We start from the raw sequence: 23,514 nt of genomic DNA, 5'->3' as shown, positions 1-23,514 counted from the left end.
TTTGATTGTGTCGCCTGGGAGTGGGTTAATTCGAGACAGCGCGTCAGCCAGTGGAACGTTCTTTCCTGGAACATACTTAATTTCCACATCATACTTTTGAATCCTAAGCATCATTCTTGCGATGCGTGGGGGAGAGTACGAGAGATGTTTCTTGAAAATCGCCTCTAACGGCTTGTGGTCTGTCTCCACAGTGACATGTCGGCTATATGCATAGTAGTGAAACTTCTCAAGGCCATGTACAATTGCAAGCATTTCTCTTTCAATGTTTGAATAACGGGTTTCAGTTTCAGTTAGAAGCTTGCTTCTGTATTCAATAGGGCCTTTGTCCTGAAAGAGAGTGGCACCAAGACCACGCGTGGATGCATCAACTTGGATGGTGACTGGTTTTGTACTGTCGAAGTACTGGAGTGAGCTGGTAGAAGTGACTGCCTCCTTGACCTTGTCGACGGCTGACTGGTGTTCTGGGCCCCATTGGAATTCGCTGCTCTTCTTTGTCAGATCCCAGAGGTTAGCTGATAGGGAGGCTAGGTTGGGTAGAAAACGACTGAGAAACTGTACCATGCCGAGAAAGGTTTGTAGGACAGCAAGGCTCGCTGAAGGATCCATGTTAAGGATCGCTTCTGTCTTCTGTGGGTCTGGTCTCAGACCGCTGTCGCTGATGATATTTCCAAAGAAGGGTATTTCAGTACACCTTATCTTGCACTTGTCTGGGTTGAAGCAGAGGCCAGTTTCGCGTGCTCGTTCCATGACAGCTCTCAGGTTAGCATCATGGTCACTCTAGTCACGCCCATAGATAACTATGTCGTTGGCAATACCTGTGACACCAGGGAGATCACCGAATGCCTCGTCAACCTTCTTCTGAAAGATGTCCTGGGCACAGATGAGGCCGAATGGGAGCCTCAAGAATCTGTATCGCCCATGAGGTGAGTTGAAGGTGGTGTACAAGGAGCTCTCATGGTCGAGTTGGATGTTCCAGTAGCTGCTGCAGGCATCAACAATAGAGAAGTATTTGGCGTCACTTAACCTTGGTAAGACCTCATTGAGGGTGCGGTGGTGTAGTCGCTTGATGGCACGGTTGAGGTCCTTGGGGTTGAGACACAGCCGAAGTGTGCCGTTGCTCTTTGTAACGCAGACCAATGAATTAGCCCAGTCAGTGGGTTCGTCCACTTTGATAATGATGCCTTGCTGGACAAGGGCATCAAGTTCCTTTTTAAGTGGTTCACGTAGTGCCTCAGGTACTCTCCGGGGGGTGGATGACTGGTGGAACTGTAGGATCCAGAGTAATGTGAAACTCCCCCGGAAAAAGGCAACGCCCTTAAAGCAGTCTTCATACTGGATGAGTAGCTCCTCCTTTGCATCTGCATTGCAAGAGGGTTTTGGTGTGGGCTTTGTTGCCCCTGGCGAGGTGGCAGTGGTGAGGCTGTAGTTGAGGGTGATGAGTTTCATATCTCTACAGGTAGGGAGACCCAGGATCCTTGGCCCAGTTGTGTTCACCACATGGAAAGGGTACGGCTTGGAGTGTCCGTTGTGTGATAAGTTAAGTTCACAAGTTCCATAGTGCTGTATAGTGTGACCACCAAAAGTGGTAATTGTTGTGTTAGAAGGACATAAACCGAGAGGTGCGCCATCTGGGCTGTACGCTGACTGTGGATACAGCTGTTTATATGTGTTGACAGGAATGACATTTCCCTCGGCTCCTGTGTCGATTTTGCACAGTAAGGGCATAGTGCTCTGACCTGCGTCCACTTCTATCTGTAACAAGGCTGGAGTGTCCCTTTCGACAACACTGTCTATATACAAGGAGTGGAAATACAGTTGCAGGGTATCCAGCGTGTGTGGAACATCGATACTCTGTACTGTTGGACAGTCGGTGTTGGTCTCTGTGGTGTCTATGGCATGTACAACTTGTGGTCTGTGCTGTTTATCCCTGGTTTTGGCCCTTGGGTGGGAACGGCAAACGGATCTCCAGTGGCCAAACTTGCCACAGGCTGGGCACGATCTACGGGGTGGATCATGGAAGGTGCCACAATTTCCACACCTTTCGCCTTGGGTGCCCTGTGCTGGTGGTGTGTTCATGTGTTGCGTGTTTCGGCCATGTTGCAGAGCATCGACTGTGGTGATTTGGCCATCTCTGATGTCCTGTAATTGATTACTCGTGGCTTCCTGGGTTCTTGCGATGCTCACTGCTTCGTTAAGTGTCAGACTGGCATCATACTCGAGGAGTTTTGACTGAACGCGCGGATTGTTCGATCCGAAGATAAGAGTGTCGATAATATGTTCATCGGGGTTTGTGAACTTGCACTCGTTTACTAAAATCCGTACTTTCTTTAGGAATGAATCGACTGATTCGTCAGCTTCCTGCTTCAGGGTGCGGAGTTTGTAGCATGCAAGCCTGAAGTTGCTTCTCGGCGCCACAAAGTCCTCGAACTTTTCCCAGTATGTGCTGAGTTTTTTCTTTTTCGTCGGTTGTTAGCGACCACGTGGAAACCAGTTCGATTCCTTCTTCGCCTGACCATATTAAGAGGTAGCTGACTTGCTCTTCCTCACTTTTATCCTTTAGCGGACCAGCGAAATAAAGCTGACAGAGGCTTTTGAACTTCTTAAGGGCTTCCAGCGCGTCGGTTGAAGACCAGTCCATTCAGGGAATCAGTAGTCCGGTGAGCGCTGCCATGATATCTACTTGCGACGTAGCGTTTCGAGGCGAACAAGTGGAATGAAGTACAAGGACGAACGGTGGGTAAACGTTGAACGAAGACAAGGAACCGACTTGGTTTCTGGATTCGTTATCCCACTTCTGACACCATGTTGTAGTTCAGATAAACAACGTAGCAGACATTCTATTTGAACTCCAACATACGAAAGACATGCCCCCTGCGCATGCGCCAATACATTTGTGTTGCGTAAGAAACTATGACACCCGGCTTCCGGCTATTATCTGCATCCCTGAAGAGGCATGACGTACTCAGTATGTCATAAGGCAGTAAAAGGGTTAACTGAAGTCTTCATTTTGTTACAAGGACATACCTTATTTACTATTGTATAGGTCGAACTTGTGTATAAGTCGACCCTCATTTTTTAGTTCAAAAATCGGATTTTTCATTATTTCTAGTTAAAGAAGTAAAATTCACACAGATAGACATTTCTCAAAAGCTAATCTCATATTTCTAGACATGTATTGAAAACACGGGGAATTAAAAAAACTGCAGAGCAAAATTGTAACCGTGTGCTTTGAAATTTAGTTTATTTATCTTGTTTATATCACCACGATTTAAGCACACACGAACACTTCGATTTATTGGCGAAGTAATTTACCATATTTTGTAAATCACATTGAAAATGAAATCTTGCATTTAACTAAACTTTATCTTAATGCTGAGTTTGATAGTAGATTAAGTAAACCAAAGGAACGCCAAAAAGCTTCGAAGGATTGCGTGTAACATGCAAGACCGCTCGAGACAACAGCATTTGCCAAGTTACTTAGCTACTGTAATCATTCAATGAAATCAAAAGTTCAGCACTGTAAACAGCAAAGCTGTAAGAAAAACTGTCTGCATTACAGTCCAAAAGCACAGTAGAAATCAGCTTTAGTAGCTTTGTGTTAAGCCACTAAAAATTTATTATTTCAAACTTTTTTGTAGATGAAGAATGCGCTGAAAAGTGACGAAACTTGAACACAATTTGAACTGGTTTTATAACCTCAGTTTTCCTAACTGACTGAGAGCAACTGTTATGTTAATTTCTTGGATTGCTTGGGTCAGGTCTTTGTGTATGACTCGTGTATAAGTCAAGGGTGATTTTTTGGGCTGATTTTCAGTCATAAAAGGTTGACTTATACACAAGTAAATACAGTAGGCATCACTCAAGTAGAAGTAACAACATACTTAAAGTGAATATTTAACTCACTTTAATACAGTCAGTCATATGCAAGGTCCATATATCAGCTATACAATCTTGTTGCATTTCCTAAAGAAGTTTTCTACTAATGGATTGATGAGCCATGCTTAACAGTGATCCATTTACAAATACTGTATGGGTCAGTGAGTCTGGGGATTCGCCAATCCATCAATGAGTGAGTCCTAGATCCCATTCATTATAAACTAGTGGTAGCTACTGCTAAGTTCCAATGAGAAGTTGTCAATACAGTACATAGTTTGCAAAAGACATATCCAAGAAATAAAGTATGCACCATTTCAGGACCCAACTGTAATATTTTCATTTCAAACCATCAACAACAACAATTAACAATAGAAAAAATCTCTTACATAATCTATCTTCAGCCAATAGCTGCAAACCACTCAAAGTGATGGTCCTGATCAATGCTATGTTCTGTATCTTTTCTTGGGTATTTAAAGTGCAAGGAGAATTAAGATTCTGATCTAACAATGGGTATTTGTGGAGAAAAATTCCCTGAAAAAACCTGTTGGCTGTCTGTCAGCCAACTGTTTTAAAGTTTCCTCAAAATTGTATAAGCATCTTGATGCTGTTCTCTTTTGAGTGGTTGGCTTGTTGTTTGATTCCATGGTTGTACTAAGACAAGTAATATCAGGTGAACTTAGACTGATATAGTACCAAGTAGTACTAGTATATACACTGAAACACAATCCTACATTTCATGAAAAAATTACACCTTTGGATGTTGGTTTAAAAACCACATGGCAATGCTTCCAGGAAACAGGCAGAAAATATGCATGGTGTGACATATTACATGCCTTACATAACTATGGTGGGGTTATGCATACACTTCCCAAGAGGGTATAGAAGAGCTTGAGAGTAGCCCTCAAGATACATTACCTAAGAGGGCATAAAAGACATCACAAATAATCCTCAAGTATACACTACTCGAGAGGGCAGGAAAAATTGAATTCACACTAATTGATATTAGTAGACTGCTCTTTGTCTGGATTGTTTCCTTTGACCTATACTTACAGTTGAGGCAGCCAAACTTCAAATCATTCTTTACTAGTTCTCAAATGTTGTTATCAAGCTTGGTTATTCTTGATTGATATCTTTGCGATTTCCTGTGATCATTCAACTTGAGGCATTTCCTGCCTTAACTGTCTGGTTGAGAGCAATTTAATATACCATATCAACAAAAAGATTATATTTTGAGACACTACAAATCCATCTGCTGGAATTTTGCTGTCCAGTTAGTCTGGAGACAAAATGAACATACAATGTGGTTTGGTTACCTGGTGTTGAAGGAACAGCCTTTGTTGAGACCTGCTGGCTGGACAATATATTGTAGTCATCAGGGAATAGACAAAGCATTTACTTCTTTGCATAAGGCTTCTGCCTGATTCCACATTAACTTTTTGTTGGCACATACTAGTGCTTTTTGGGGTTGAGATGGGATCCTGCAACACCAGGAAGCTCAGCCAATTGATCAAAACCTTGAGATCATGCCAAGTGATTCTGATCCAAGATTTATTGTGTTTTTGGTAATTGAAACTCATATCATACTTGTAACAAACTTACATGTAGCTTACCATGACAGTATGAGTGGTTTTTGAAACAAAATGAGCTAGTTACCTTACATTTCTTCTCTTATGTAATAGTTATGTCTACTGCAAAACATGATGGAAAAAATTATAATCACTAAATAATCAGTTAGTATTACAGGTATTGTGGGAGTCTTAAAACATGACAGCCTTGAAGTGTGGATTTGCTGAGCAAAAGCATTGGATTTACTACAATGATTGGTTTTCATCTCTTCCAAGACACGGTAGTATCTTTCAATTATGCTGGTGATGCTGTGCTGACAGGATTGGTTGTTGTTTCCTCCTGTTCTTTGGGTGATGGAGACTGTGCTCTCTTCCTAGTCTCTCTGCACATGCATGTAACATTGCATGTACCATGACAAATGCATGTATCAAGATGAATAGTGAGAACTTTTGAAACCTAGAAAGTAAGTGGTAACCTCAATTACTTTAAATTAATATTATGATATCAGGGTTTGCAAATTTTATTGATGAGTAGAGTCAGTGTGACTTCTACCTCCAAATTTTGAAGTAATTTTTTTGATATTTGAAGTCAATATCAATGAAAAAAGCAGTTATTTAATATTCATAAACAAGTTTCTAACACTATTACACTATCATAGTGTTTACTGGCTTAGTGCATTGTATATTAAATTAATAAGGTAACAAACAACAACATATGAAAATGCCAAAAACTAGCATTTCTGATGTTCAGAAAATTCAAGATGAATGGTACCTTATCTTCCTCTACATGCTTGCTGCTACCTGTGCACAGAGGTGTCAGCAAAGTCATCTAATTGGGAAGGGCTGTTTACTTCAATGCATGCAAGATGCTTAATAATGGCAATTCTCAGCTGGTTTTGACTTTGATATTCTGTCAATTTTAGGTGCTGAATGCCCCCTCACAATCTGCATTAGTGACTGGAATACCCAAAGCTACTGCTGCAAGCCTAGCAAAATTAGGATACAGATCTTGATGTTCAGTAATCAGAAGCTTAGAGATTTTTTTGAAGGAAGAGATGCCTTTAGTTTAGTGTTATCAAATTGTGCAGTTGTTCCCATTCAAACCAAGTTGCTTGTTTATCAATAACAGCAGGGACTGGACCATTCCTGCCATTTGTTTTTCTTTCCATAGCAGTCCAGCAGCACTTGTAGCCATTGCCAAGGGCATCCAAAATGGTCATAGAATCAGCTGGGAACCTGTCATCAATGTTTTTTATAACTTCTTTAACGAATCTCTGTTTTGTTTGGAAGAATGCTGTATACCCAGCTGCAGTAACTTTTATGGCCATGCACTGGGTGCCCTCTGCATGTCATTTAAAGTTGATTTGGTTGCTTTGACAAGGGAAAGAATCATGGATAAATCTAGGCTTTGGGCTTGAAATGACTTGCTCAGTTAAGAAATGACTTGGAGGAAATGATGTAAAAGGGCTCTGATTGCAACAAACTCAAATCTTATTTGATTATGCAATCCTTTCCCCTTAGCTGAATGAGCTAGTGAAACTCCATCTGCCTCTCTCAAGGCCTGGTCTTCCAGTGTGAGAACCAACAAGTGCCAGATGCTTCATACTATTTCAACAGAGGCATGGAGACTCAGCCACCTTGTGTAGATAGGCTCCTGAAGATGTAGTTCAGGTTCCCCCAGGGTTTGTTCCATTTCAATTTATTATATCTGACTGCAGAGTGGGAAAAGTTGTTATAGACTGCCATTATTGAGTCTTTGTAATTGGAAACAGGATTGACAGTTTTAGTAGTAATGGACAAACATAAGGCAAATTTGTGAGCAACACAGTGAACCTGAACTAAAAAAGTGTTAAGCTGCTTTAGTCTTGCACCAACTCTGTTCAGGCACCCCAGTGTAACTGGAGCACCATCAATTCCTAAACCTTGAGCACAGATGCCTTCATCCTCCAGAAACTTTACAAGGGCCCATACAAGTGTGTCAGCTTTGTCATTGTGCACGCTAGTACTTCTTGCAAACAAGGTTTGACACTTGCCATTTACCACAGCTCGGAACAAAATTACCAGCTTCTTGTGAATTATGTCAGAGGTTTCATCTAGGAGCACCAACAAAAGGACTCTCTGGTAATGCTGAAACTTTTTTCCTTGATACAATCAGAAATGATTTCTACCATTTCAGTAACATGGCTGTGTTGCTGATGAGTAATATTCTTTAAATCATTACATCCATTTGTTATCTGCAAATTCACAAGAGCACCTAATTTGGCAAGGAGGATTTCTTTTTTAACTCTTTTCCACCTGAGTTTCTCTCTAGGGTACTTAAAAATTTAGATACAGCCATCACTTTTTACAGGTTATTACCATTTCTTTTGTTGAGAAGTGTAGATAACTATGTGTCAAATTAATCAGCAATAAATTTTGCATCAATAGATTTCAAGGAATTTCATAATTATTAATTAACTTGTATTTAGCATACTTAATTTGCAAATTATTTAAGTGAAATTCTCAGCAAATCTGCATGTACTATGAAATAGTTTGAAAGACTTAATTTAAGGCAATGTCAATAAATTGCCCTAAGCAATTCAAGAAGATTCAGACAAAAATAGCTTCAAACCCTTTACCCCCAATAAAACACTACAGGAAACTTAAATAGTTTTTGTTGCTTGTGCTAAAGTGAGAAACAGTTGCTGTTACTGTTCAGGCACAAATGCACATCTCATGTCTCATCTGATTCTTTTTTTTTTGTATTTTATTAATTTTTATTAATTCAAAGTTACATACATTTTTCATAAACAAACATAATTCACATAAACAGACAGACACGGTATATCATATATCTACATACACAATCCACAAATCCTCTTAGCTCTCCTCTGCTTCTAAATATAATACTAGTACAGTGCAGCAACAAACATGAGATTCTATATCACCTAATAATTTTTGTACTTGTCCCATTTCATATTATGAGCTTTTAGCTTATTTGATTTTGCGCTCATTGTCTCGAGTTGGTGGATCATTTTAATTTTGAGGTTTAATACTTTAATCGAAGGAAGAGATTTGTTCTGTCGGCAAGAATATAAATACTGTTTGGCAATTATTAAAATATGATTGATTAATAATTCGTCTTCGCACCTTAAAATACCAAACATATCTTTTTCAGAGAGGTGTTTTATCTTTACGCCTTGATTATCGAACCACTTTATTACCTCAGCCCAGAAATCCTTAGTATAACGACAAGAAAGAAAAAAGTGCTCCAAGGATTCGTTCATTTTGCCACAAAAGGAACACGCCGGGAATGGAATAATACCAATTTTGTTTAAAAAAGGATTTGTGATAAGACACCTGTTAAGTAGTTTATACTGGAATTTACGCGATTTTGTGTCCAAGGAAGTACGAAATGGCAAGCTGTAAATCTCTTTCCTTTCTAAAACATCATTAACAAAATGAGTATTAAAATTCAGTTGGGCAGTCGGTGGAGTGATGATTCTATTTCGAAGTTCTTTATATATAGTCTTTGAAATGACTGTTTCAATTAAAACATTTTTGTCATTAAAACTTAATTTAATTTCGTTATACAAATTGAAAGGCTCGTCAGCTGTAGAAGCAAGCGTGTTTAATGATTCACGCCATTCAACTGGTAAGGCGTCTATTACAGAAATAAGTCTAAATATATCTAACGGCAAGGTGTTTAATTCTCTAAACTTGAAATTACTTTTAACAATAATCTGGCTGGCCTTGGCCTCTTCTCAATTCTGTAGTGATGGGACAAACGAACAGAACAAACAACACAAACTCCTAAAGGGCCAATTACTGGAATGTGAGGGCTAACATTTTGCAACCTTGGTTCCAAATTTGCATTGATTCTTCTACCAACAGGTATGTTGTTGTGGGCAATGTATCTAGACATCAGGTGTGTTGCCAGAGTCATTCTAAATTCCTTGGATGTGAGTCTCTTACTCACCTGTGTGGCCTTGTAAACTACAAAGGCATTGTTTATTGAAGTTTCTCACTGGTAAAACACTGTGGGTGGCCAACACTTGCATTTCCGTCCAACACTATAGTAACGGTTATTCTGATCTGGATAGTCAATCCCACACATGTACTTGTCATAGTCATGCAGTAATGATGGGCATGGGCATACAGAAGCTGCTCCTCTCTTGCTTCTCCTTCTAACCTCTCTTTGCTTCTGTGGGGTATATCTTGAGTGGTTGGGACTGTGCACTGTACTCAGAAAGTAGACAGGCTTGTTGTCATACCATGATACTGCGCGTATTTTTTGGCAGCTTCCTTAGGACCCTGATCCACGAGCAGGTTTAGGTTTTTGAGGAAAGATGAGGTCTTTTGGGAAGTGTTTATTGATAGTTGTCAATCTACCAAGACAATATATGCCTCTGGCAAGTAGCTTCTGAGTGAAAATGGGGCTTTTGTAGAAATTGTCAGTCACCAACATCTAGTTTTTGTCTTGGTAGTTTGCTGGTAGGTCAGGAACAACCACATTTCCACATTTTCCCTGTGTAAATTTGTTGCTTGAGAATGTAGCCATTGCTTCCTTCAGCCATTGCACTGACTTTGATTCCAAAAACGGTTAGAAGGATCTCAAAGTGAATGAAGCAAAGTAAACATCGCCAATGACTATATCCGCTTCAGACATGAACGAGATAATTATTGTGTGACAACAACACCGTTTGTGCGTTGACTTTTTACCAAGTGACTTGACTTAAATAAATAAGACCGATTGACATGAGATCCTTATAAACTTTGTTGCAAATAAAAAGAATTGCTTTTTACGAAAGATCTTATTTAGAACGCCAAGTTTTCTTTAAAAATCTGACCGATTGTGATGATGAGTCTTTACAGTGTTCTTGTCATAGTCCCGATAACTCATTCGCGTCTGAAGCTGTTAGAGTCATTGGTGATGTTTATCTTGCTTTATTCGTATTGAGATCCTTACAAACTTTGTTGCAAATGAAAAGAATTGCTTTCTTCAAAAGGTCTCGTCTAGAAAGCCAAGTTTTCTTTAAAAAATCTGAGCAATTGACATGATGAGTCTTTACGGTGTTGTTGTCGCACAATAACTCGTTCGTGTCTTAAGCTGTTATAGTCATTGGTGATGTTCACCAATGTTTAGGCTTCTGTTTGATGTTCACCAATGTTCACCAGTGTTTTTTTACTAAATATCGTTTACTTTTCTGTATGTTTAACTTCTAATAAGTTGTATTGGATTAAGGACCAACTCGCCGATGTCTCTACTCGATTTTATACGTTGGCGAGTTGGACCGTCGGCGAGTTGACTGGATATCGTTGTTAGAATTCAGCATAAACCCTTTTATTTCTTTTTGGGCCTTAGTAAGAATTCCTTTTTTAGAACTTCTGCTCCTTTTAAGCTGTAGGAGTTTTTCGGATTGAACTACGTCCCAACCAAGAGTAAAATTTTCTACCCTGACTCTAGAATTAGTTGGAAGTGATTCACGTTCACTATCTGTGTTTTGTTCGCTATCTGTGTTTTGTTCGCTATCTGTGTTTTGTTCGCTTTCTTTGTTGGCCATAACCGGTGTAGGATTTCCATGCGCGTGTTGTGGAATGTGATAGCTTATTGCATAACTTGAAGTAAACAACACGTGTTTCAACTGTTACATTAGCTAGCGCAGCCAAAGGCTTTGTAAAGGTAGAAAATCCAGCGATAAATGATGAACACGAAACTTTGCGTCAAATTCAAACTGATGTGACTTTCCAGGAGTGAAGCCACGCGTAGGTTACGACTTAACCCCAGGAGCTTGAAACACTTGAACGCACATAATTCAAAGTAACCAGATCACATTAAAATTAATCTTTAGCATTTATTCAAAGGGAACAAGGAATCAATAATACAAGAATCAGGATTACGGAATTAGGATGTGGTTGTGAAGGCAAGTCGTAGTCAACGATGATTGTGTGGTTTGAACTAAAAGCAAACTGATACAAAAGGCTTATGAAAACTAATACTAGCTAAGATACAAAACATAAATCAAGGACACTGATGGAACATAGATCTTAAACTATGATGACACGATTACAACTAAAAATATGGAGCGAAGAGTTACTTTGATCTTGCTCCAGCGAGGGTAGCAATTGATGAAACGACAGCTTAGAATGATAGTGGTGACAGCGATAGTATAAATAGTGAGAATGTAGATGGCGCAACTAAACTGATAAAAAATGTGGTGTCTCTAATTACATGATTCCAAAGGTTATATTGCAAAACTTGCATTGATCACAGCAATCACAGCATGAATAACAAAAACTTGGAAAATGTACAAATCGTTAATGAGTAATAGTTATGTAAACAAAACAGAGAAGAAAACGAGTTACGAAAGCAACATCTGCCTGTTTGCATTGTTGGGCCTTGCACAGATAACCCACTAGGCTGAACAAGTGGCTCTGGTTGCTGAGATGCCATTGCATGCCCATTGGTCGCATCCACTTGACCACTGTGTAGGTTGTTGGAGAGCTCATGACCAGTCTGTGCTTGTTCAGGTGAGGATGTTAACTGTTGATCCGATTGCTCAACGCCTCCTTCAGCCACCAAAGCAGGTCTTGAACTCCAGCAGGCCTCCTTTGTTTTCCTCAGGTGACGGTGATTTCAACGATATCTGGCTCCATCTTTGGTAGCCACCTCAAAGGATCGAGTTCCAACACACCTTCAACCTTTGCTTTCACAGCTTCTTTACTCGGATTTCCAGGTGGCACAAGTCGCACTGTATCCACTTCTAAGTGCTCCCAGATTCTTAGCCCCCCCTATTGTAAGTAAGGACTTGTCGTTCTTTCTTGGTGAGAAGCCCAAGAGAATGGCATTTAGTTCTAAGTAATAAATATGATGGCTTTCTTCTGAACTGGACCACTCTCCCAGTTGTGGTGTCATTCAGGTTTGCACACACTCTTTAGTAGAGGTGTGAGTGTAGAAGGTATGACTTGTCTTCCTATGATGAATCCCCTTCTTAGAGGTCAGAGCATTTCTCATCCACCAAGAAATATCTGCAGATGCCAATTTAGATAAAAGCATAGTTTGTTCAAAATCCCAGCTGTTATTTTTGAGAAGCTGGAAACCTTTGCTGGACTCCTCCGGCCGCTGGAGACAGTATCCAAGACAAGTCACAAATTTGATGTTAACGTGTTTAATAATCGCAAGATTCACAAGGTCTTCGCACAATCACGGTCAATCTAACTCTCAGTCCAATAGATTCGAATTAACAACTTAAAAGGGGGCAGGCTCTCAATAATAAGCACGTGCTTCCGTTGTCACGGGTTACATAATTACGTAATATGTGCCCCAGTCCCCAACACCCTCCCCCATGAATGTCCCTGGAAGGGAGTTACATGTTTACTTCTTGGACTGGGCACAGAGCTTCGAACAAAACAAAAGCGAATAAAGCGGTAACCTAGAATAAGTGTTCGTTGTTTGAAACGTTCAAGATAAAGTTGACCTAGTATGGCCGACGTTCAGTGTTCTGATTGTTCGGCGATCTGTTGAACGCGAACTGCTGCGGCAGCAGCAGCATCCCTTCGAGGCTTTGCCTGGAACTCGGGGGCAGATGGGTTGAGCGTTGAACTCGATGGCCATTGGGTACTTGCTAACTCCAAAGGGTAAAGGTGTTGGGATGCACGCTCGAGGTGGTCTTTGCCTACTTTCAACTTAGCGGCTCTAACAATGCTATCTTTTCCTCGAATGAGGTCGATGACAATTGCCAGTTTCCATTGGTTACGGTTTTTGCTGTCACCTCGAATGATGACGACATCTCCGATGTTAGGATGGGGCGTTTGCTTCCCTCCTGCTCTACGGTGGCTCTCTCGTAGACTTCTCATGTATTCTGCTGTCCATCTTTTCCATATAACATCCTTGCACTTCAATAGAAATTTAGCCCTTTTCCTCAGATCGTCTTCTGGTGCATGGTGTGCTTGTAGTTCTGGGAGGTAATTTGGGTTGATGCTCAGCATGGAGTTGGGCGTCAGCACTGGAAGCTGGATGTCGTCTTCGAGGTAGCTCAAGGGGCGGTTGTTGAGCGCTACTTCGACGTCAAGTACTACTTCTTCCAATTCAGGCCAGCGGAGAGTCCCATTGCCAATGGTTTTGTAGAAGGCACCTTTGAATAGGCCAATAAGGCGTTCGAATTGACCTCCCCACCATGGGGTGCGACTCAGGTTGAAACGCCACTTAATTGCCAGGTCAGCTAGGATCTCATGGAACCTTTCCTCTTTTTGCACCTGTAGTAACCATTTCTCGGCGGCCTTGAAAGTGGATCCATTGTCGGAATAGATCATTTCCGGTCTCCCTCTTCGGGCTATGAACCGCTTGAGGCTTGCTATGAACTCTGACGTTTCCAGGGATTTTGACAGGTCAAGGTGAACTGCTCTGGTCAGGCTGCAAGCATACAACACCAAATAGGCCTTGCTTTCGGTTTTGGCTCTAGACGTGTAGCGTATTGGTCCTGCGAAGTCAACTCCTATCACTTGAAAGGGCCTTGAACCTTCTGTTCTGGTTCGGGGTAGATTCCCTGGCGGTGGTGCTTGGTAGGCTCTGGCTCGGAATCTTTTGCACCCGTAGCAGCTACCTCTTAGCTTCTTTACTAGGCGTCGTAGGCGGGGTATCCACTATTTCTCGCGTATCTTTGCCATGGTGAGCCCAACCCCTCCATGCAGGGTGGAAAGGTGGGCATTAAAGATCAACTTCGCGGTGAAGGGATGCTCATCTGGAAGATAGATCGGATATTCTCCCATGATATGTCCTCGGCATTCTAAGACCTTCTGATCGTTGTACTGAAGGTTTAACTGCAGTCTGTCTTCTTCGAAATTGGCTAGCTGGAGCACCGATTGTTGGGCTTGTTTGATCCAAAAAAGCTCTTGTTGTTGAATCTCTTCAGTGTTGATTGGACCACTCCTTCTTTTCAGTGGCTTTCCTCTGCAGTTATGAACAAATCGCCAGACCCAAGCTCCAATTCGTAGACCTCTTGGTAATGAGTGGTTAATAAGTACGTGGTGTAGAGCATCTTGTTTGGGAACGGCAACAGAGAGAACTTCTCGTTTCACTTTGGCTTCAGTCATGGTTTCGGGCGTAGGTTCGAGTATTATGTCAGGTGGCCATTTTGCAGTATCGCTAAGCCAGGTTGGACCATGATTCCAGAGGTTGTTGTTGACCACATTCCCTCCTCGACTCCCCAGGTCTGCTGGATTGTCTTCGGTTGGGACGTGATGCCAACTGACGTACTCGTGTTGTTGGATCTTGTTCACTCGGTTTGATACGAATTGCCGATACTCCCCTTGACCTTTGATCCAGTAGAGTGCCACGGTTGAGTCAAGCCAGCAATGGGTGCTGTATGGTTGGACACTTAAGGCTGCTTGTACGTTGGCTACCAAGTTAACGGCCATATGACCTGCAACAAGCTCGAGTCTTGGTATCGTTAGGGACTTCTTTGCGAGTCTTGACTTCGCGCAAATTAGTTGCTGAGTGACGCCTTGATCTTGATGGACCACAGCGTAGACTGCAGCACTGACGCCCTTTGTACTAGCATCACCAAATGCGTGTAATGTGACGCTCAAAATCGGTTGGTGGAAGGGAGCAAGTGCTCGCTGGGCTGTGAAATTCTCGGTTAGTGTCTTGTTCCAGTCCTTCCAGCGTTTCAGCAACGGTCCTGGAAGTTGAGTATCCCAAGGTACTTTGCTGTCACAAATGTCGCAGTAGAGCTGTTTGCCAATAAGTGTTACCGGTGACACTAGTCCCAGAGGGTCATAGATTTTGGCTAGGTGAGACAGCACTCCTCTCTTGGTCGTTTCGGTCTGGTCGCTCTGGATGATGACGCTAATCGTGTCTTCTTCTTCTCTATTCCAGGGAAGGCCTAACAGTTTGCCTTCTGAGGGTTTTGTTCCTCCAAGTTGCTGTTTAGCATAGGACAACTCTTCAGATGATGGGCCACTGGTTGTTTCTAGTTCTGAGGCGTTAGAGTGCCATTTGTGAATGGTGAATGTGGCGTCTTTAAACACTTCTGTGGTGATTACTTTCTTCACTGCAGTGAGCTCGACGGTCTCGCCACCGGTCATTAGGTCGTCAACATATAGACCATCATGAATTTCTTTAATCAGCTCGGGGTGATGACTTTCCCAAGTGTTGAGATGCTCATTGATAACTCCACCGAGGAGGAATGGTGAGCACGTCATTCCAAATAGGGCTCGGGTGAAACGAAGGATGGTGGTTTTGGAACTGCTTGGGGGTTTCCAGTGGAAACGTAAGGAATCTCGTTCTTCCTTCTTTATTTGAACTTGCAGAAATGCCTTCTTAAGATCACCCGTTAGAAGTATTGGGTAGAATCTCGATCTCACGAGGATGTCCCACAGACGGTTCTGGAGTGGAGGCCCTGGGTGGAGGCAGTCATTTAAGGATGGCTGGTTATCTTTCTCTCTTGCTGACGCGTCGTACACAATTCGGAGCTTGGTACTTTCAGCATTCTCTCTGACAACTCCTTTATGCGGGATATAGTACTCTTTTCCAGTTGGAATGTCAGGTGCTGGCTCCACAATTCCTTGTTGAAGTTGTTCTTGAATTATGCAGTCGTACTCTTCGTATTGACCATTCCGCTCTAACTTCCGGACTAATTGCTCCAATCTTCTCTTACTTCCAGTTTCATTTGTTGGCAGTGTAGGGTGAGTCCCTTTCCATGGCAACCTTGTTTGGTACCAGCCGGCTGGGTTTCTCTCAAGCTGTTCTTTGAATTCTTCGTAAACTGCCTGTTGGTCGTTCTCATGAGTGTCTGCAAGGCCAAGTACGTCCAGGGTACACAGTTGCTCATAATCTGTTAAGGCTGACTGCGTTAGGAGCACAGGACTACCAACGTCTTCTTTTCCCGGTGACATTAAGGTCCATCCAAGGAGCGTTCTCTCGGCCACAGGCTGCCCAGGTTTTCCCACTCTTTGTGCGGTACTTGTTTTGACTGTGGCATACTCGCTGGCGCCTAAGACTACGTGAATTGGAATTTGAGGTCTTGTGTCGTTATCTTCAATCTTGACTCCCTTGAGGTGACTGTATTTACTTAGCAGATTTTCGTAATTAGGGTTGTCGAGTGTAAGGAGTTGAGGCTTATGGACTTTCGTTAATTCAATGTTCATGTCAAATTTTCCGTTCACTGCTGCAAGGGTTGCTGGATAAATTTCAACGTTTGTGGTTGAAGAGCCAAGCATCATATCTATTCTTTTGATCACTGTTTCTTTAGGCCCTTTGTTGAGAAGACTGATAAGTTTAGTCGAAGCGTACGAACTTCCGGCACCAGTGTCAAGCAAAGCATGTGTTTTTATTCCGTCAATCTCCACAAGAATGATAGGATAGACGACTTCGTTGTGTTCTGGGTGATGAGCTGTCAAAGCTCCTTCGCTTTTCACTTCCTTTGGTGAGCTGCAGATTGATGTATGATGTCGTTTACCGCAATTTTGACATGTCGCGGTACTTTTGCATTCCAACGATTTGTGAGGTCCTGTGCAATTGAAACAAAGTCTCTTGATTGCCAGAAATTCTTTGCGTTCTGTCGGTGATGTGATTTTACCACATTCTGATGGCTTGTGGCTGTCTGCTTGACAGTACACACACTTGCGTGTCCTTTTCTGCTGAGTTTGGAACATGCGGTCTCGTCTCCTGGGTGGCAACGGATCTTCTAATCTGAAGTTATCAATCGGGTTTCGACGTGTCCATTGGCGGAGCGCTTCGGTGAACTTCACGAAATCCCAGGTCTCCCAATCTGGATCGTTTCGTACAAGGTCCCCTCTGATTGCCGACAGTTTTTCGAGCGTCAACGAAACCATCCCATTCACTTCATGAAGTGATTTGAGTGAGTCGAGGGACTGCACGCTATAGGAAAGTTTGTCGTAGAATTCGTGAATTCTTTTGAGGTTTCCGGTGGGTGTGTGAGGCAGCTCAAGAATTTCCTTTACGTAGGCCTTTACTATTTCGCTATGCTTTCCGAATCGGTCTTTAAGGATTGATAAGGCTCGATTGTATCCTTCAGCTGAATGTGGCAACGCTTCGATTGTTCTCCTAACTTTGACGTCCAGTAATTCACGCAGGTACGTGAATTTAGTAACAGGCGGCACGTCTGTTTTGTCGATGGATTCGGAATATTGCCCCCAGAATCTTGGCCAGTCGGCATATGTTCCGTTAAACTTGGTAATAACCAGCTTGGGTAGTTTTGCTTGACTGACAGGCGTTTCCGTGGAAAGGTTTTGGTTTCCTGTTTTGAGCTGAAAATTCTCTTGCAATTTTAGCTTTGTCTCTTGAAGCTTAATTTCAAACTGCATCTTTTCTTCTCGCTCTTGGTTTTCTGCTTCAGTTCTGTTTCATCAACCATTCTTCGAGGGTTTCGATCCGACCATCCGCTTCTTCTATTCTTGCGTTAATTCCATCATTCCACGTGCTGATTTCGTCATTGCTAACTTCCGCAGCTATTTTCTCTCCTTCAACCGTTCTTCGTGCGTTCTCTACTTCTGTGAGAAGTTCTTTTAAGTTCGTCAATTGTCTAGATATAGTAGATTGCTTTCCGCTAGTAAGTATGCCATCAGTTTTATCCTCTGTCCTTTTAAGTTGCTTAAGTTTTGTTTCCAGAGTAGATTCGGCGTTTTCCATGATTCGTTCGATTTCGAGGTTAATTAGGCGTAGGCTTCGTTGCAGATGTAAACGAGAGCTAAAAGGTAAATTGAGGACACAAATTATACTCACAATTGTCCCTTCGTGGTCGCCACGTTTGCTGGACTCCCCCGGCCGCTGGAGACAGTATCCAAGACAAGTCACAAATTTGATGTTAACGTGTTTAATAATCGCAAGATTCACAAGGTCTTCGCACAATCACGGTCAATCTAACTCTCAGTCCAATAGATTCGAATTAACAACTTAAAAGGGGGCAGGCTCTCAATAATAAGCACGTGGTTCCGTTGTCACGGGTTACATAATTACGTAATATGTGCCCCAGTCCCCGACAAACCATCATCCCAAGTAATTGGGTTACCTCTCTAATAGTGGGTGATTTGCTTTCAAGGATTCTTTGGGCTGCAAGTTGCAGCTTTTTATACTTCCCTACTGTCCAGAGAATTTAAAGTAAACCCCAAGTGATGGAAGATCTGGGTTGGCATTGTCACTGATTTGACTTCACAAGGCAGGAAACCTAAATAGTGATGCAGGGTTAGGGTATCATCAATGTTGGGTTGGCACTCCTCAGGGGAGCATCTTAATAAAGAGGAGTCATCAAGGCAGCCACCTCAGATATGTCCTAATTCCCTGAGGAACAAATACTCAGGTTTCATAAGTTTGGTGAAGAGACAGGGGGGTGGAAGAGCCCCTGAGCAAAGCATGTAAATTGATATGGGTTTGCCTGTCATATGAGTTTAAGATATTTTTGGTGTTCTTTAGCAATAGGTACTGAGTAGTAGCCATCCCGTAGGTCAATGGATGCCATGTAACAACTTGGTCTCATGAGCTGGGAACAAGTATGGATGGAATAATGAAATTAGAGGCGTGAGTGTAGAAGGTTTGTAAAACAAACAAAGGCATCAAGATCCTTTAATTTCAGGATCATACATTTTAACTGTGATCCCTTTTTCTAGGAATTTGGATATTTGTTCATTGACATTTTTACTTTCCTGAGCTGAAAAATTAATTGTCGTTGGGATGGTAGACTGTATTGGGGTAAAGAGAAAGTCTATTTTGTATTCCCTTACAGCATTCAAGATGCTGGGATCATGTGGTAATGGTTTCCATTTCCCAAGTAAATGTTGAATTTGACTTATTAGCTGGTCTACCCTGTGATTTAGTTTGGCAAGGCCCAACTTGCTAGTCAGTTGTCCTGTACATGTGACACTGGGAGGTCTGGCTGTGTCAGGGACTGGTGCTTTTGTGGTGGTGCCAGGTTGAACATTCCCAGAAGGACAAAGTGTGCTTTGCTGCTCAGATGAAATTGGTGTCTTATTCAGCTTTTTCCAATAGCCCATCCATGCTATTTTCCATGGAAAGGTGAAAATGACCATTGAAAGGAACTGAATTGCCACACAAATCTCTACCAGATGTAGATTGATGGGAAAAAACTCAATTGAAAACCAACCATGCTACTAGATGGCGATTGCTCAAGTAGAATGACCAACCATGCGCATGCATAGTGTCTCATGGGATCTCTGTGGTAGATGACTGATAGAATTAGACATAACTTCTGGTGTAAACAGCATTGATCTTTAATGTAGGTTTGAGGACTGACCAACCAATAAGTTTTAAAATAGTCTATTTGTCTCATTGTTCAATTTGGTAATAAAAACTGTCAAACATAATTTGACTGCTACACTGTTAAGCACATTAACAGTAGAGTATTTTTGGTTTGAAAATTCTTTGACAATTCACTTATTCATATATTACTTTTTTTTTCCAATATTTACTCCAAGCTGTATGTAAAAAAGTAAGTTGAGAATTTACACGTTATTACTATCATTATCATACCACATTTTTCTTGATTTAAAGTTTTAACTGTAACAATAAATAGGATGGCATTCTCTGATATTTCCTAAATTTGTTACAAGTTCTAAAACTTGAAAACTGGATTAAAAAACTTTAAAGCTGCACCAAATAAGTTGTAAGTGAATTTCTGCCACAAATTTTAAAGCATAAGTACCTAAACCTTAACTAAATATTTTAAAGATGATATTCCCAAAAACCACAAGATGCTTCAGTATTTGCCTTGTTGTAAGAAAACCATCATTTAAGCAAAGAACAACACTTAAAGTTTCCAAAACTTGTTTTGATAGGACTTTTTCCACCTCAGTGGTGGATTTTGGATCACAATATTCATTTCATACTACATTCTAAATGCATAAGTATAAAATGAGAACAGTAAACAAATTGCCAAACTCAGCACCTCTTTTACTTTTAAACCTAAGTAAATCATGTTGTTATAATACCAGTAGGTAGAACCTTTTCTTTTGTATCTAAAATGTATAGTATTCAAATGTCATTTATGACAAAGCAAATGCTGGAGTATCTTCTGGTGCCTCTCAAGTAGATGGAGAGCTATCTTTCCTCTCAATCATCATCGAGGCACTCCCCTGTGACTGCTTTCTTGCACTCTTTCTATCCAATCAACTAAGTAGAGAGTTTAGTTCATTGCTCCTTCACATGAGAGACCTACACAGCACCTTTTGGTTCCAGGGAGCTTTGTCCTTAGAACTGTTGTTCCCAGCACTGTTGTGCTCAGACATTGAATGTTCTGAGGACATGTAATCCACAGACAAGAGACACAAGCGGTATTTATCTTTTTCCTCTTTCTTGATAGATGTACATTGAAATAGAGCTTTGCACAGATAACATACTTTTACTCAACCAGAAAAGTGGTCCTGTAGGTTATCAAAACCTTGGCTGTGGCTATGAAGCTCCCTCTATTGCCAGAGGTCCTTTCCATTGAGTTGAAGAGAAAAGAATGGGTTGTTGCTGCCCATTAATGGTGGAGAGATATTTAAGAAAGCAGGAATGATTGGGGATTCTACGAGCTTGGAAGAGAGCTCCTAATCAATATGCTGCATTTCTTGCATGGAACACATGACTGAAATTGTGAAACTATTGAAACTTAGGTTGTGTCAGTGATTGAAGAAGACATGTTTAAAGGAGCTTTTTTCCCTGAAGCTAATTGTTTTGAGGAAGGGAACAGTAGTTGTAACATTAAAACCAATTAGACAACAGTTCACAACAGTTGCCAACAGTTACACATCTGAATTCAATACAGTTGTCTATAAATAAGACTTTGCTCTAATAATCAGCTGTATTGAAGTTTAAAAACATTGCTAGACATATTTAATTAAATAAGTGACTTCATTTCTGTGTTAAACATAAAGACCAGTGAAAGGAAAAAATCCTGATAGCAGACATGCAAGAGAAAGCATGCAAAAACAGTAGGTTCCATGAACCTCCAACCAAGGATTGAGGTTGATAGCTAGATGTTTTATTTTGTGATTGCTTATTTTCTATTTCATTAACATCTCTTTAATCAGGAGTGAAAAAGTTGAGGGATGCTTTCAACAATGGGCATGTGACTTCAACAATTGTTGAGCTAGAACTAGTTTATCTGGCAACAACAATAGCTGGAGTACGGTTTCCATAGATTTTAACAATTGCCTAATATTTGGCATTGATCGCAGCAATCATATCTTAAAAGCTTTTACAGTTTTTTAAGCATTGTCTTGTTACCACCTCAATTTCAATACTAATTTGGTGGTGTGTGCAGCAAAGCCTCATGTGGTATTGAAAATTTTGAGTTTATTGTTTGTGAACAAGTACAGGTAAATCCTGATAATTCATGAACAATGAGCATGTTAACATTTTCATGCAAATTGAATACACTACACAAAGAAACGCTGGCTCAGTAATCCAGCAGGAATTTAACAGCTCTTGTGTCTTCTGGCCTCGAGATGCTTCATCTGCTGGGTTTTGTTTTGATTTGACGTACTTCCACTGATCAATTGAAGTGTTTCCTTAAACTTTTTTAACTCTGTTGGCGATGAACACGTGAAAACACCTACTCTCGTTGGCTATATATCCAAGTACAACTCTACTGTCTGTCTAGAGGTACTCTTTATCAATGGTGTACTCTAGCTCAAGTTGCAACTGCTGTCTGATTCTCACTGAGTACACAGTGGTGGTAAGCTCCAGGTGTGGTATAGTTACAGGCTTCAACAGAGCCACTCTGGACTTTCCCGTAACAAAGGAGCAATGAGCTCTCTGGTTTTTGTCTACAAGGCACAGGTAACTACACTGACCATAACCTCTGATGCTTGCGTCCGAGAAGTGATGAAGTTGTGCGCTCACAACACGACCAAAGTCATCGGGCTTATAGCATCTGGGAATTGAAATGCATTGAACTTCTAACAAATCTGATCTCCACTTTTCCCACTTAACTTTGATGTTTTCTGGTATTGGATCATCCCAGCCTACTTCATGACAACACAAATCTTGAAAAATTGACTTTCCATCCCACAAGAGTGGAACAATGAATCTGAGTGGATCGAAAATTGAGCTCACAGTGGAGAGTATACCCCGTCTAGTGCATGGCTTGTCTTGTAGTACAGTAGCGAGCTGGAAGCAGTCAGACTCAACACACCAATGGATGCCGAATGTGTGCTCTAAGGGAAGTGAATCAAGGTCTTAGTCTAACTCCTTCACATCATCTGCTCTGTCTTGCTCTGGGATTCTTCTGATGACTTCTTTACTGTTGGACACAAACTTGTGAAGTTGGAAGCCTCCTTTGCTACACTGATCTTTGATCTGCTTTATGCTTACAACCAGCTTCACTGTGTCGTCTACCAAGGGAACAGACTTCAAACTGTAGTCAATGTAGAAGTCCTTCAAATGAAATCTGCGGCGCTAGCTCCAAATTCTTCTTCAAAATCATTGGCCGTAGACTTCAAAGCAAAATTTGCGCAGCCTGGGGACGAGGTGGCTCCAAACAAGTGTACGGTCATTCAGTACTCTTTCGGTTCTTTGGTTAGGTCGCCATCTTCCTGCCAGAGAAAGCGCAACAAGTCTCTGAATTCTTCACTCACTTTTACTTGGTGAAACATGGTTTCTATGTCACACATGAAAGCCATTGGCTCTTGTCGAAACCTGCAAAGCATTCCTGTCAAATTGTTTGTCAAGTTGGGGCCTTGAAGCAGGTGCTTGTTTAGCGATTCACTTTCGTACTCGGCAGCACAATCGAAAACTACACAAATCTTATTGGGCTTCTTAGGATGATAGACTCCGTGGTGTGGAATGTACCAAACGTTCGCTTGTTCTTGAACTTGACCATGGGATGCATGTTCCGACTCAGACATCTTTGGTACCCTCTCAGCGTATCCATTCTTTATCAATTTCTTCATAAATTCCAAGTAATCTGTGTAGTATTTCTGGCCGTTTCTACCCACGAACCTTCTTTTTAGCTGATTAAGTCTGCGAAGCGCTACTGTCTTGTTGTTTGGAGGCTCAATGGTTTCGTTCTTCAAGGGTAGTGGGAGCTCATAATGGCCATCATTGCAATGTTGAATTCCCTTTTCTGCTATTTGA

General features: G+C 41.4%; 1 protein-coding gene and 1 long non-coding RNA gene across 4 annotated transcripts in view; one reads left to right on the top strand and one right to left on the bottom strand.

The window, feature by feature from the left end:
• LOC113672675 (uncharacterized) overlaps nucleotides 1-23,514 on the top strand; it is a 40,697-nt gene that overhangs the window by 7,581 nt on the left and 9,602 nt on the right. The window contains exons 3-4 of one of the 3 annotated variants that reach the window (XR_016185813.1): nucleotides 5,718-5,905; nucleotides 6,963-7,869. The exons of 1 other annotated variant lie outside the window; for it this stretch is intronic. This is a non-coding gene — a long non-coding RNA (uncharacterized LOC113672675). Of the gene's footprint in view, nucleotides 1-5,717; nucleotides 5,906-6,364; nucleotides 7,870-23,514 lie in introns of those variants that run through there. One more of the 3 variants, XR_016185812.1, reaches the window with a different exon arrangement.
• Nucleotides 14,064-17,765, bottom strand: LOC113685364 (uncharacterized). Its single transcript, XM_027202872.2, has one exon. It carries the CDS (start codon nucleotides 17,745-17,747, stop codon nucleotides 14,064-14,066), a length of 3,684 nt encoding a protein of 1,227 aa, XP_027058673.2. The 5' UTR covers nucleotides 17,748-17,765.

The sequence above is a fragment of the Pocillopora damicornis genome, chromosome 4, assembly GCF_964200805.1.
Source record: "Pocillopora damicornis chromosome 4, jaPocDami1.2, whole genome shotgun sequence".
Taxonomy (NCBI): domain Eukaryota; kingdom Metazoa; phylum Cnidaria; class Anthozoa; order Scleractinia; family Pocilloporidae; genus Pocillopora; species Pocillopora damicornis.
Note: the sequence above shows the minus strand (reverse complement) of the source record. Positions and strands in the feature narration are given on the sequence as shown.